General features: G+C 34.9%; 1 protein-coding gene across 1 annotated transcript in view; it reads right to left on the bottom strand.

The window, feature by feature from the left end:
• The window catches only part of LOC116860545 (lipoxygenase homology domain-containing protein 1-like), a 156,296-nt gene extending 144,042 nt beyond the window's left edge, over positions 1–12,254 (bottom strand). The window contains 3 exon segments of the mRNA XM_032846608.1: positions 7,335–7,467; positions 11,115–11,201; positions 12,224–12,254. Coding sequence (XP_032702499.1) covers positions 7,335–7,467; positions 11,115–11,198 — 217 coding nt within the window. The 5' untranslated portion in view covers positions 11,199–11,201; positions 12,224–12,254.
• Positions 12,255–13,132: the final 878 nt, after the last annotated feature.

Raw genomic sequence — 13,132 nt, 5'->3', positions numbered from 1 at the left:
ATACCAAGGAGAGCAGTGGAATTCCAGAGGAAGAGAAAGCAAAGCACGGAACTCATGGCTTTCTCCCCATGATTCTTTAGTCTTGCAGTTAATTTAATTTTTTTTTAATTTTTTTTCTCTTCTTCTGCTAAATTTTTTTAACTTTACCCTATTCCTTTTTAATGTTTTTAAACTAGTTTATCTAATAAATATTTTTTTCTTTTTTATATTTTTTCTTTATTTGTTTTCTTTTTTTAATTGTTTCTTTTTTTTTTTTTTTCAGAACATCTTTTTATCCCCTTTCTCCCACTCATGATTTGGGGTCTCTTCTGATTTGGTTAAAGCATATTTTCCTGGGGTCTTTGCCACCTTTTAGTATTTTACTTGCTCCTTCACATACTCTTATCTGGACAAAATGACAAGGTGGAAAATTCACCACAAAAAAAAGAACAAGAGGCAGCACCAAAGGCTAGGGACCTAATCAATACAGACATTGGTAATATGTCAGATCTAGAGTTCAGAATGACGATTCTCAATGTTCTAGCCGGGCTGGAAAAAGACATGGAGGATATTAGAGAAATCCTCTCAGGAGATATAAAAGCCCTTTCTGGAGAAATAAAAGAACTAAAATCTAACCAAGTGGAAATCAAAAAAGCTATTAATGAGGTGCAATCAAAAATGGAGGCTCTCGCTGCTAGGATAAATGAGGCAAAGAAAGAATTAGCGTATAGAAGACCAAATGACAGAAAATAAAGAAGCTGAGCAAAAGAGGGACAAACAGCTACTGGACCACGAGGGGAGAATTCAAGAGATAAGTGACACCATAAGACGAAACAACATTAGAATAATTGGGATTCCAGAAGAAGAAGAAAGAGAGGGGGAGAAGAAGGTATATTGGAGAGAATTATTGGAGAGAATTTCCCTAATATGGCAAAGAAAACAAGCATCAAAATCCAGGAGGTGTAGAGAAGCCCCCTCAAAATCAACAAGAATAGGTCCACACCCTGTCACATAATAGTAAAATTTACAAGTCTTAGTGACAAAGAGAAAATCCTAAAAGCAGCCTGGGAAAAGAGGTCTGTAACATACAATGGTAAAAATATTAGATTGGCAGCAGACTTATCCACAGACCTGGCAGGCCAGAAAGAGCTGGCAGGATATATTCAGGGCACTAAATGAGAAAAACATGCAGCCAAGACTACTATATCCAGCTAGGCTATGATTGAAAATAGAAGGAGAGATGAAAAGCTTCCAGGACAAACAAAAACTGAAAGAAGTTGCAAACACCAAACCAGCTCTACAGGAAATATTGAAAGGGGTCCTCTAAGCAAAGAGAGACCCTAAAAGTAGTAGATCAGAAAGGAACAGAGACAATATACAGTAACAGTCACCTTACAAACAATACAATGGCACTAAATTCATATCTCTCAATAGTTACCCTGAACGTAAATGGGCTAAATGCCCCAATCAAAAGACACAGGGTATCAGAATGGATTTAAAAACAAAACCCGTCAATATGCTGTCTACAAGAAACTTATTTTAGCCCTGAAGACACCTCCAGGTTTAAAGTGAGGGGATGGAAAACAATGTACCATGCTAATGGACATCAGAAGAAAGCTGGGTTGGCAATCCTTATATCAGATCCATTAGATTTTAAGCCAAAGACTGTAATAAGAGATGAGGAAGGACACTATATCATACTCAAAGGATCTGTCCAACAAGAAGACCTAACAGTTTTAAATATCTATGCCCCTAGTGTGGGAGCACCCAACTATATAAACCAAATAATAACAAAATCAAAGAAATACATCAACAATAATACAATAATAGTAGGGGACTTTAACACTCCCCTCACTGAAATGGACAGATCATCTAAGCAAAAGATCAAGAAGATAATAAAGGCCTTAAAGGACACACTGGACCAGATGGACATCACAGATATATTCAGAACATTCCATCCGAAAGCAACAGAATACACAGTCTTCTCTAGTGCACATGGAACATTCTCCAGAATAGACCACATCCTGGGTCCTAAATCAGGTCTCAACCGGTATCAAAAGATTGGGATCATTCCCTGCATATTTTCAGACCACAATGCTCTGAAGCTGGAACTCAATCACAAGAGGAAATTTGAAAAGAACCCAAATACATGGAGACTAAACAGCATCCTTCTAAAAAATGAATGGGTCAACCAGGAAATTAAAGAAGAATTGAAAAAATTCATGGAAACAAATGATAATGAAAACACAACGGTTCAAAATCTGTGGGACACAGCAAAGGCAGTCCTGAGAGGAAAATATATAGCGGTACAAGCCTTTCTCAAGAAACAAGAAAGGTCTCAAGTACACAACCTAACCCTACACCTAAAGGAGCTGGAGAAAGAACAAGAAAGAAACCCTAAACCCAGCAGGAGAAGAGAAATCATAAAGATCAGAGCAGAAATCAATGAAATAGAAACAAAAAAAAAAAAAAACACAATAAAGCAAATCAATGAAACTAGGAGCTGGTTCTCTGAAAGAATTAATAAGATTGATAAACCCTGGCCAGACTTATCAAAAAGAAAAGAGAAAGGACCCAAATAAATAAAATCATGAATGAAAGAGGAGAGATCACAACTAACACCAAAGAAATACAGACAATTATAAGAACATTCTATGAGCAACTCTATGCCAACAAATTTGACAATCTGGAAGAAATGGATGCATTCTTAGAGACATATAAACTACCACAACTGAACCAGGAAGAAATAGAAAACCATAACCAGTAAGGAGATTGAAACAGTCATCAAAAATCCCCAAACAAACAAAAGCCCAGGGCCAGATGGTTTCCCAGGGGAATTCTACCAAACATTTAAAGAAGAACTAATTCCTATTCTCCTGAAACTGTTCCAAAAATAGAAATGGAAGGAAAACTTCCAAACTCATTTTATGAGGCCAGCATCACCTTGAATCCAAAACTAGACAAGGATCCCATCAAAAAACAGAACTATAGACCAATATCCTTGATGAACACAGATTCAAAAATTCTCACCAAAATACTAGCTAATAGGATTCAACAGTACATTAAAAGGATTATTCACCATGACCAAGTGGGATTTATTCCAGGGCTGCAGGGTTGGTTCAACATCCGCAAATCCTCAGTGATACAACACATTAATAAAAGAAAGAACAAGAACCATACGATCCTCTCCATAGATGCTGAAAAAGCATATGACAAAGTACAGCATCCCTTCCTGATCAAAACTCTTCAAAGTGTAGGGATAGAGGGCACATACCTCAATATTATCAAAGCCATCTATGAAAAACCCACCACAAATATCATTCTCAATGGAGAAAAACTGAAAGCTTTTCCACTAAGGTCAAGAACATAGCAGGGATGTCCATTATCACCACTGCTATTCAACATAGTACTAGAAGTCCTAGCCTCAGCAATCAGACAACAAAAGGAAATTAAAGTCATCCAAATCGGCAAAGAAGAAGTCAAACTATCACTCTTCGCAGATGATATGATACTATATGTGGAAAACCCAAAAGACTCCACTCCAAAACTGCTAGAACTTGTACAGGAATTCAGTAAAGTGTCAGGATATAAAATCAATGCACAGAAATCAGTTGTGTTTCCCCACACAAACAACAAGACAGAAGAAAGAGAAATTAAGGAGTCAATCCCATTTACAATTGCACCCAAAACCATAAGATACCTAGGAATAAACCTAACCAAAGAGGCTAAGAATCTATACTCAGAAAACTATAAAATACTCATGAAAGAAATTGAGGAAGACACAAAAAAAAATGGAAAAATATTCCATGCTCCTGGATTGGAAGAACAAATATTGTGAAAATGTCTATGCTACCTAAAACAATCTACACATTTAATGCAATTCCTATCAAAATACCATCCATTTTTTTCAAAGAAATGGAACAAATAATCCTAAAATTTATATGGAACCAGAAAAGACCTCGAATAGCCAAAGGAATATTGAAAAAGAAAGCCAAAGTTGGTGGCATCACAATTCCAGACTTCAAGCTCTATTACGAAGCTGTCATCATCAAGACAGCATGATACTGGCACAAAAACAGACACATAGATCAATGGAACAGAATAGAGAGCCCAGAAATAGACCCTCAACTCTATGGTCAACTAATCTTCGACAAAGCAGGAAAGAATGTCCAATGGAAAAAAGACAGTCTCTTCAACAAATGGTGTTGGGAAAATTGGACAGCCACATGCAGAAAAATGAAATTGGACCATTTCCTTACACCACACACGAAAATAGACTCAAAATGGATGAAGGACCTCAATGTGAGAAAGGAATCCATCAAAATCCTTGAGGAGAACACAGGCAGCAACCTCTTCGACCTCAGCCGCAGCAACATCTTCCTAGGAACATCGCCAAAGGCAAGGGAAGCAAGGGCAAAAATGAACTATTGGGATTTCATCAAGATCAAAAGCTTTTGCAGAGCAAAGGAAACAGTGAACAAAACCAAAAGACAACTGACAGAATGGGAGAAGATATTTGCAAATGACATATCAGATAAAGGGCTAGTGTCCAAAATCTATAAAGAGCTTAGCAAATTCAACACCCAAAGAACAAATAGTCCAATCAAGAAATGGGCAGAGGATGTGAACAGACATGAACAGACAAAGAAGACATCCAGATGGCCAACAGACACATGAAAAAGTGCTCCATATCACTCGGCATCAGGGAAATACAAATCGAAACCACAATGAGATACCACCTCAGACCAGTCAGAATGGCTAAAATTAACAAGTCAGGAAATGACAGATGCTGGCGAGGATGCGGAGAAAGGGGAACCCTCCTACACTGTTGGTGGGAATGCAAGCTGGTGCAACCACTCTGGAAAACAGCGTGGAGGTTCCTCAAAAAGTTGAAAATAAAGCTACACTATGAACCAGCAATTGCTCAACTGGGTATTTACCCTAAAGACATGAATGTACTGATCCAAAGGGGCACGTGCACCCAAATGTTTATAGCAGCAATGTCTACAATAGCCAGACTATGGAAAGAACCTAGATGTCCATCCACAGATGAATGGATAAAGAAGAGGTGGTATATATACACAATGGAATACTAAGCAGCCATCAAAAGAAATGAAATCTTGCCATTTGCAACGACGTGGATGGAACTAGAGGGTATCCTGCTTATTGAAATAAGTCAATCGGAGAAAGACAACTATCATATGATGTCCCTGATATGAGGAGGTGGAGATGCAACATGGGGGGTTAAGGGAGTAGGAGAAGAATAAATGAAACAAGATTATATTGGGAGGGAGACAAACCATAAGTGACTCTTAATTTCACAAAACAAACTGAAGGTTGCTGAGGGGAGGGTGCTTGGGAGAAGGGGGTGGGGTTATGGACATTGGGGAGGGTATGTGCTATGGTGAGTGCTGTGAAATGTGTAAACCTGGCGATTCACAGACCTGTACCTCTGGGGATAAAAATACATTATATGTTTATAAAAAATTAAAAATTAAAAAAAAAGAGTCTCTCTCTCTCTCTCTCTCTCTGCATATCCCTGCCCACTCTCACTCTCTCTCTCTCTTTCTTAAAAAAAAAAAAAATACAAATACTGCCCTAATTCTTTATGGACTCAAAGCTACTCAATAGAGCAACAACAACAACAATTTAAAAAAGAAAACCCACTAATCCAGACTTTCCTTGTTTATACCACCTAGAACTGATGTCTCCATCTCTAGAGAAAGCTGCCACTAGTCAATAATAACATTATTTCATACATGGCACCAGTCTTGGCTAGAATATTAAATGAAAGTATAGCTGAGATCAGCTATCATTTGTTTTATCTATTAATGAGATTTAGATAAGTAAAGGTTTATTAAGTTTATTAACAGCATATGAGAGGGTATAGAAGCACAGAGATAACGTATAAGAAAGAGGTTTCTCCAACTAGGGGAAGAAACTGGGGGAAAATGTTTATTAATAAACCTTAAGTACCAAGTACTACAAACAAAGCAAGGAAAATCATTATGTATTTGAAGAATATGGATCCTTTGAATGGAATTTTACAGTAAAATAAGAGACAAGAAAGCAAAAAATAACCTCTGCATCCTGACTAGCAGTGGGTAGGAATAGGACACCTGGCCAAGGTCTCATTCTGGGTGAAGCAAATAGATTGATGATGAAGAATGTTGGGAATCCTTTTAAAGGGTGACAAAAATGCTTGTGAGTGGTGAGAACAATGTTCACACAAGCCTTCACTTTTCACCAAATGTAACTATTCATATATTTTCAAAAATATTTTAACTTCAGAAAATTAACAGAGAGTTTATTACACCTTAGTTAAAAACCACAATGGAATCATCAGCCTCTGCAAATATTTTACTTACCTACACTCCCTAAAAATGTTACACATCATTATGTACCTAAGCCTAGTATTAGATTGTATGACATTGTGGAACTCTTCTTAATCTTCACATAATATTTATTATCATTTATTGCTTTAGAAAACTAAGATATCACATTTTGGGTAGGAAATATTCTGGATAGAAGAAAAATTTATTTTTGTAAATTACCCATTTAATAATTCTTATGTACACTTTTCCTATTCTCTTCCAAAATGGAGGCCAGCAGACACAAGGCAAACAGCTCTTCTAGAGTCACCCTGAACTATGCAGTACACAGTGACTCTCTAACCCTGAGCGTATTTCTCAGCCATATTTACATAAGACTTGACCACACCACTGCTTTTGGTCAAATGCTTAAAGTCATTGAGCAGTTCTGTTTTCATTTCCTCATCAAGTAGTAAATTTTTCAAAACTAAAGTAGAAACTGGTGGGGAAAGTATACACTGACTTTCTTTTCTTAGCTGTAGAATAACTTCTTCATTGGGCACTCAATTGTCTCATGACCTTCTAAAATTTAATTTTCTTGTTTTGATTAAGGACATTTCAAGGATGCCTGGGTGGCTCAGTTTGGATAAGTATCTGACTTAGGTTCAGGTCATGATCCCAGGGTCCCATGATACAGCCCCACATGAGACTCCCCACTCAGGAGTCTGCTTGTCCCTCTCCCCCTGACCCTGCCCCTGCTTGTGCTCTTTCACTCAAACAAATACATAAAATCTTAAGACAAAAAAAGAGGAATTTCATTTGACCACCCTGCAAGGTTAATTGTAGACAAAAACATATTCCTGAATGCCAGTACGTGAAATGATTACAAAATATCTAGATGCAGTTCTCACACCAGAAGAGGTAATTGGTAAGAAATGAGCAGTTGTTCAATCATTATTTGTTCATTTATTCATTTACTCGACATGTATTTAAAAGTTCCCTGTCCTTAAGCATTTGTGCTTCATGGAGTTAGATCTTTCCTACCTGGAAGTAAGGGTTGTCCTTTGTTTAAAACAGGAAATTCTCGACAGATTTCCCCATCCTCTTGATCTCGTGCCAACCATCGTTGAACAGGTATATAAAACTCTTTTCCAGAATTCATGTTCCACAATTGTATCTACAAAGCAACAGTATTTCTTGTAAAAAATGTAAGAATTCTTTACCAAAGAGTCAAATAAAAGTTTCATCCAAGCCTGACACTTAGCTCATAGAAGATCATGTCACATCTTTTTAAATACAAAAAGTTGTTGAATACTTGACAAGAAAAGTGCTAATTTCTTCTTTTATTGTCATCTCAAGTATAATGGCATTTCTTTTATTTTGAAATTTTTCTATTTCTAATTTCTCTATATTGAAATGCTAGAAATACCAATTTCCTCTCAAATTTTCTAAGTGTTAATATTTTCCCATTTAGAAAGAGATTGACAATTTTCAAAAATCTATTACTTCTCTGTTCCAATCCCTTAGTAAGTACATTTTTTATTTCAAAATGATTTTATAAAATGTTAGCATAAGCTTATATTTCATGCACTAGAGATTCAAACTGATAGTTTTTTCTCTGTGGGTTCTCAGCAATGAATGAAATTTAAGCAATAATTATTATTTGGGTACCTATCATGCCATATTATATCTATTCCATTTATCTTGGAGTTAAACAAAGATGTTAATAAATTCTGTTAGGATCAGATGAATACAAAAAATCAGCAGAAAGTAGAAACTATGATTCCTGATTCTATAATCTAGCCTTTCATGAATACAGTACTATTATTGTTTTAAAAGCTTCAGTGAGTGTTATTTTATTTGTTAAATTAATCTTATAGTCTTTAAAATGCCTAAATCAGAGATTTTTCCTATTTTAATGTATTTAAGAAATTAGGTTGCTATAAAAATAGATTTTTGATACATAAACTTACTAATTCTCCAGATAAGACCCAGAATGCATTCATAAATTCACACCATGTGTGATTTTGGTACAATCACACTTATAGAAAGGCTTCCTGAGAACCACACAGAATTGCCATGGGTTTGCAAGGCTGCTGGCATCACTATTTGATTTGGTTATTTTAAATAAAGCCCAAGGCAAATTACTTGAGAAGTACAAAATAAACCACCATTTGAAACTTTTTATCTTGTAATCTTCTTAACTAAACTTGAAAGAACCAAGATTAAAGGCTTAAAAGTAATGTGATTATTTTATGGGCTGTGGAAATGTTGTATCATTATTGCTATAATGGACTAAATGTTTTAATTCAAATCCCTTCAAGTTATAGGCACAAATTGGCTTACTTTAAATTTTAAATTTTAAACTTCTAAACTATACTATAAGAAGTGTTGGAGAAGATGTGGAGAAAGGAGAACCCTCCTACAATGTTGGTGGGAATGCAAGTTGCTGCAGCCACTTTGGAAAACAGTGTGAAGATTCCTTAAGAAATTAAAAACAGAGCTTCTTTATGACCCTGCAATTGTACTACTGGGTATTTACCCCAAAGATAAAGATGTAGTGAAAAGAAGGACCATATGTATGTCAATATTCATAGCAGCAATGGCCACAATTGCCAAACTGTGGAAAGAGCCAAGATGCCCTTTGACAGATGAATGGATAAAGATGATGTGGTCCATATATACAATGGAATATTATGCCTCCATCAGAAAGGATGAATATCCAACTTTTGTATCAGCATCAAGACTGGAGGAGATTATGTTGAGTAAAGTAAGTCAAGCAGAGAAAGTCGATTATCATATGGTTTCACTTACTTGTGGAGCATGAGGAATGACATGGAGGACATTAGGAAAAGAAAAGGAAAAGTGAATTGGGGGAAATCAGAGGGGGAGACAAACCATGAGAGACTGTGGACCCTGAGAAACAAATTGAGGGTTTTGGAGGGGAAGAGGGGTGGAGGTTAGGCGGTGGTGGGTATTAAGAAGGGCAAGTATCGCATGGGTGATGCATAAACAGTGAATCTTGGAACACTGGAAAAATTAAATTAAATTTTAAAAAAGAATTAAACAGAAAATACCCAACACATTATCTAGTAACTTAACTTGGCAAAATTAGTAAATTATATAAGTGCTTTATCGAGCTGGAATAAAACTTTGAATGAAAAACATCTCCCTTCTTCACTGATACTCAAAGACAGGTGAGGTAAAACTCAGGCAAAAAGTTGCCTTGCAATGAGAGTAATTGTCATACAAAAAGACACAACAGGAACATTCAGCCGATTTTTTGTCTTTTCTCTGCAATATATTATAAAATCTTTTCAGATCCCGGAATCTCTGTCGCAACATCCAGGTTGAATATATATATATAATGAATATAATATTGCTTATTGGTTTTCAATCAAATGAGATGGCAGGAGTATTAATGATCATTTTCACAAATTAGCTTAACTTACTAGGAAAAAAAGTAAAAGGCACTATTACATATGATCACTTAAGTATCAATTTGATTATTGTACTTCAAAACCCTATATAGCATAAAAGAGAAAATTATTTCATATAGCAGCCATGCAGTAATTTTAAATCTAAAATCTAACTTCTACATTCATATTTTCATAAAATGAGTTTCATTTTCCAATTTCCTTCAGGATCTTTTGCGACTGTAATGCAAAAATGATGGCATTATTTTTTTTAGATTTTATTTATTTATTTGAGGGAAAGATAGAGAGAGAGAGAGACAGCGAGCTTGAGCGGGGGAGGGCCATAGGGAGAAGCAGGGTCGCCACTGAGCAGTGAGCCTGTCTTGAACTGGATCCCAGTACCTTGAGAACATGACCCCAACCAAAAGCAGAAGGTTAACTGACTGAGCCACCCTGACGTCCCAAAGAAGAGGGCATTATTAACAACTATATGTATCCATAGATACGTATATCTATAGATATATATAGATATATCTGCTAATAGAATAAAAGTATTTTTAGGCAATTACTCATCTTCCACAAATTTTTCATTAATTTTCTCACATATTACAAAACTGTAGAACAAGTCTGCCAAGAATATCAAGAGTTTGACTAGATGCTTTTTGTATTTGGAGAACTTGCTTACATAAGTTCATTTATTCTGAAACAACAAAAGATGGAAATACACCATACATGAAAATGGATAATAAGATTTTTGATTTTCAATGTTGAAGATTGTTGGCAATTGTGGTAATAAGTAAAATTTTTAACTCTAAATAATTTAGAAAATGTAAGCCTTTTTTTTTTTTTTTTTTTTGCTATTACAAGGTATCAAGTGATATTACTTGCTTAGCGTGAATAGACCAAATCTGAGAGCTGGCATTCAAGTCTAGCAGATTATTTCACCAACACAAATGGTCTATTTTTACAAACCTTCTGAAACAGTTAACATTCACCTAGTTACCTTTTCATCAATAGGGCAACCATATCAAGAAGCAATGTAATTGTCAAAACATGATGTTGTATATCTGAAATTAATATAACACTGTGTTTCAACCATACTTAATAAAAAATAATAAAATAGTTAAAACTAAAATTAAAAAAAGAATGGGAGTTTATCCACAGTCCCAAGTACCTTTTCTTTGCAAAGAAGTGAAAGGATTATTTACTTTGCTTCCCTCAATAAATTAGGAATTAAATTATTAATAAGGGCATATGATGTTGTTTTGAGAAAAAGACTGACTAAAAAGATCTAGGTTTGATTCCATCAATTTACAACAGGTGTGAAGTGACTCTTTGGGGTTTGATTCCTGAACAGAATTTGCAGAGGGTTTTGCAAAGGATGGGAGTGTTGTTGATAAGTCTTCACCTCTTTACAGTGCCAGGAAGGGGAGGGTCCAGAGTTAGTATGACCAATACGAATCTTAAAGAGTGTTCCAATGTTTCCAACCATGATCTAGAAAAGAACCAAGAAAATGTCTTTCAATGTAATTTCACAAAATCCATTTAAAAATAGCTCATATTAGTGTATTATATTTCAATAAAGGGGTTAATCCATCAAGAAATATAATAATTACAAACATGTATATACCTCATGACAAAGTGCCAAAACATATGAAACAAAAACTGACCAAATTGAATAGAGAAGTAATCTAAAATAATGGTTGGAAATTTCAATACCCCACTCCGCATGATGTGTAGAATAACTAGACATAAGATCAATAAAGAAATTAAGAATGTGAACAACATTATAGACCAACTAGATCTAACAGATATTTACAGAACATCTCACCCAACAACAGAAGAATATAGTTCTCTCAAGTACACATGGAATTCATTTTCCCAGGCAGACTGTATGTTATATCACTAAAACTTCTGAAAATTAAATAAGATTGAAATCACACAGAGAATAGTTTCTAACTTCAATGGGATAAAACTAGAAATCACTACAAGGCAAAATGGAAAATCCATAACTGTGTGTAAATTAACAACATACTCTTAAGCAACCAATGAGTCAAAGAAATTGCAAGGGAAATTAATATAATGTTCTTTTTATTAGGCTATAATTGACATATAACATTATATTAGATTCATATATATCATGTGATATTTGTGTAATCGATGAAATGGTCACCACAATAAGTCTAGATACCATCTGTCACCAAGCAAAGCTTTGCCATTTTTTTCCTGTGATGGGAACTTTTATGATTTACTCTCTTAGCAACCTTCATATGTGCAATACAACATTACTGACCACAGCAACGCTGTAATATTATATCCCTGTTACTTATTTATATATTCACCCCATCCCATCTGGCAACTACCAATCTGTTCTGGGTATCTATTAGTTTTGTTTTGTTTCCTTGTGTTTTTTGTTTTTGTTTTTGTTTTTTAGATTCTGCATATAAGTGAAATCATACAGCATTTGTTTTTCTCTGACTTATTTCACTTACTATAATACCCTCAAGGAACACTTACATGGCCACAAGTGTCAAGATCTCATTCTTTTTTATGACTAAGTAGTATTCCATTGTGTATTTATACCACATCTTTATCCATTCTTCCATCAATGGACACTTAAGATTAGTTCCATATCTTGGCTATTGTAAATAATACTGCAATGAACACAAGAGTACACATATCTTTTTGAAATAATATTTTCACTTTTTTTTTTAATTCCAGAAGTAGAATTGTTGGATCATAGTATATTTTTCTCCATAGTGCTTTCCACAGTAATTGTACTAATTTACCTTACCACCAACAGTGCACAGGTTCTCTTTTTTCCTCTTCTTGCCAACTTATTATTCATCTTTTTGATAATAGCCATTCTAACAGGTGGGAGGTGGTATTGCATGGTTTTGATTTACATTTCCCTCATGATTAGTGATGTTAATTATCTTTACATGTCTCTGTTGGACATTTATATATCTTCTTTGGGAAAATGTCTATTCAGATCTACCCATTTTTAATCAAATTATTTCTTTTTTTGATATTGGGTTATATGAGTTCATTATATATTTTGGATATTAACCCCTTCTTAGATATATGACTTGGAAATATCTTCTATTCAGTAGGGTTTTTTTTCTTTTTTCTTTTTTCTTTTTCTTTTTTTTTTTTTTGATGGTTTCCTTTATACAAAAGATTATAGTTTGATGTAATACCACTTGTTTATTTTTGCTTTTCTTGCCCTTGCCCTTGCGTTTGGAGTCAGAGTTAAAAAATGATAACCAAGACTAATGTCAAAAAGCTTACCACCTATGTTTTCTTCAGTTTTATAGTTGCAGATATTACATTCAAGACTTTAATTGATTTTGAGCTAATTTTTGTATATGGTGTAACATGGTGGTCCAGTGTCATTCTTTTGCATGTGACTGTCCAGTTTCCATC

Source organism: Lontra canadensis, unplaced genomic scaffold, assembly GCF_010015895.1.
Source record: "Lontra canadensis isolate GAN:19392208 unplaced genomic scaffold, GSC_riverotter_1.0 scaffold177, whole genome shotgun sequence".
NCBI lineage: Eukaryota > Metazoa > Chordata > Mammalia > Carnivora > Mustelidae > Lontra > Lontra canadensis.
Note: the sequence above shows the minus strand (reverse complement) of the source record. Positions and strands in the feature narration are given on the sequence as shown.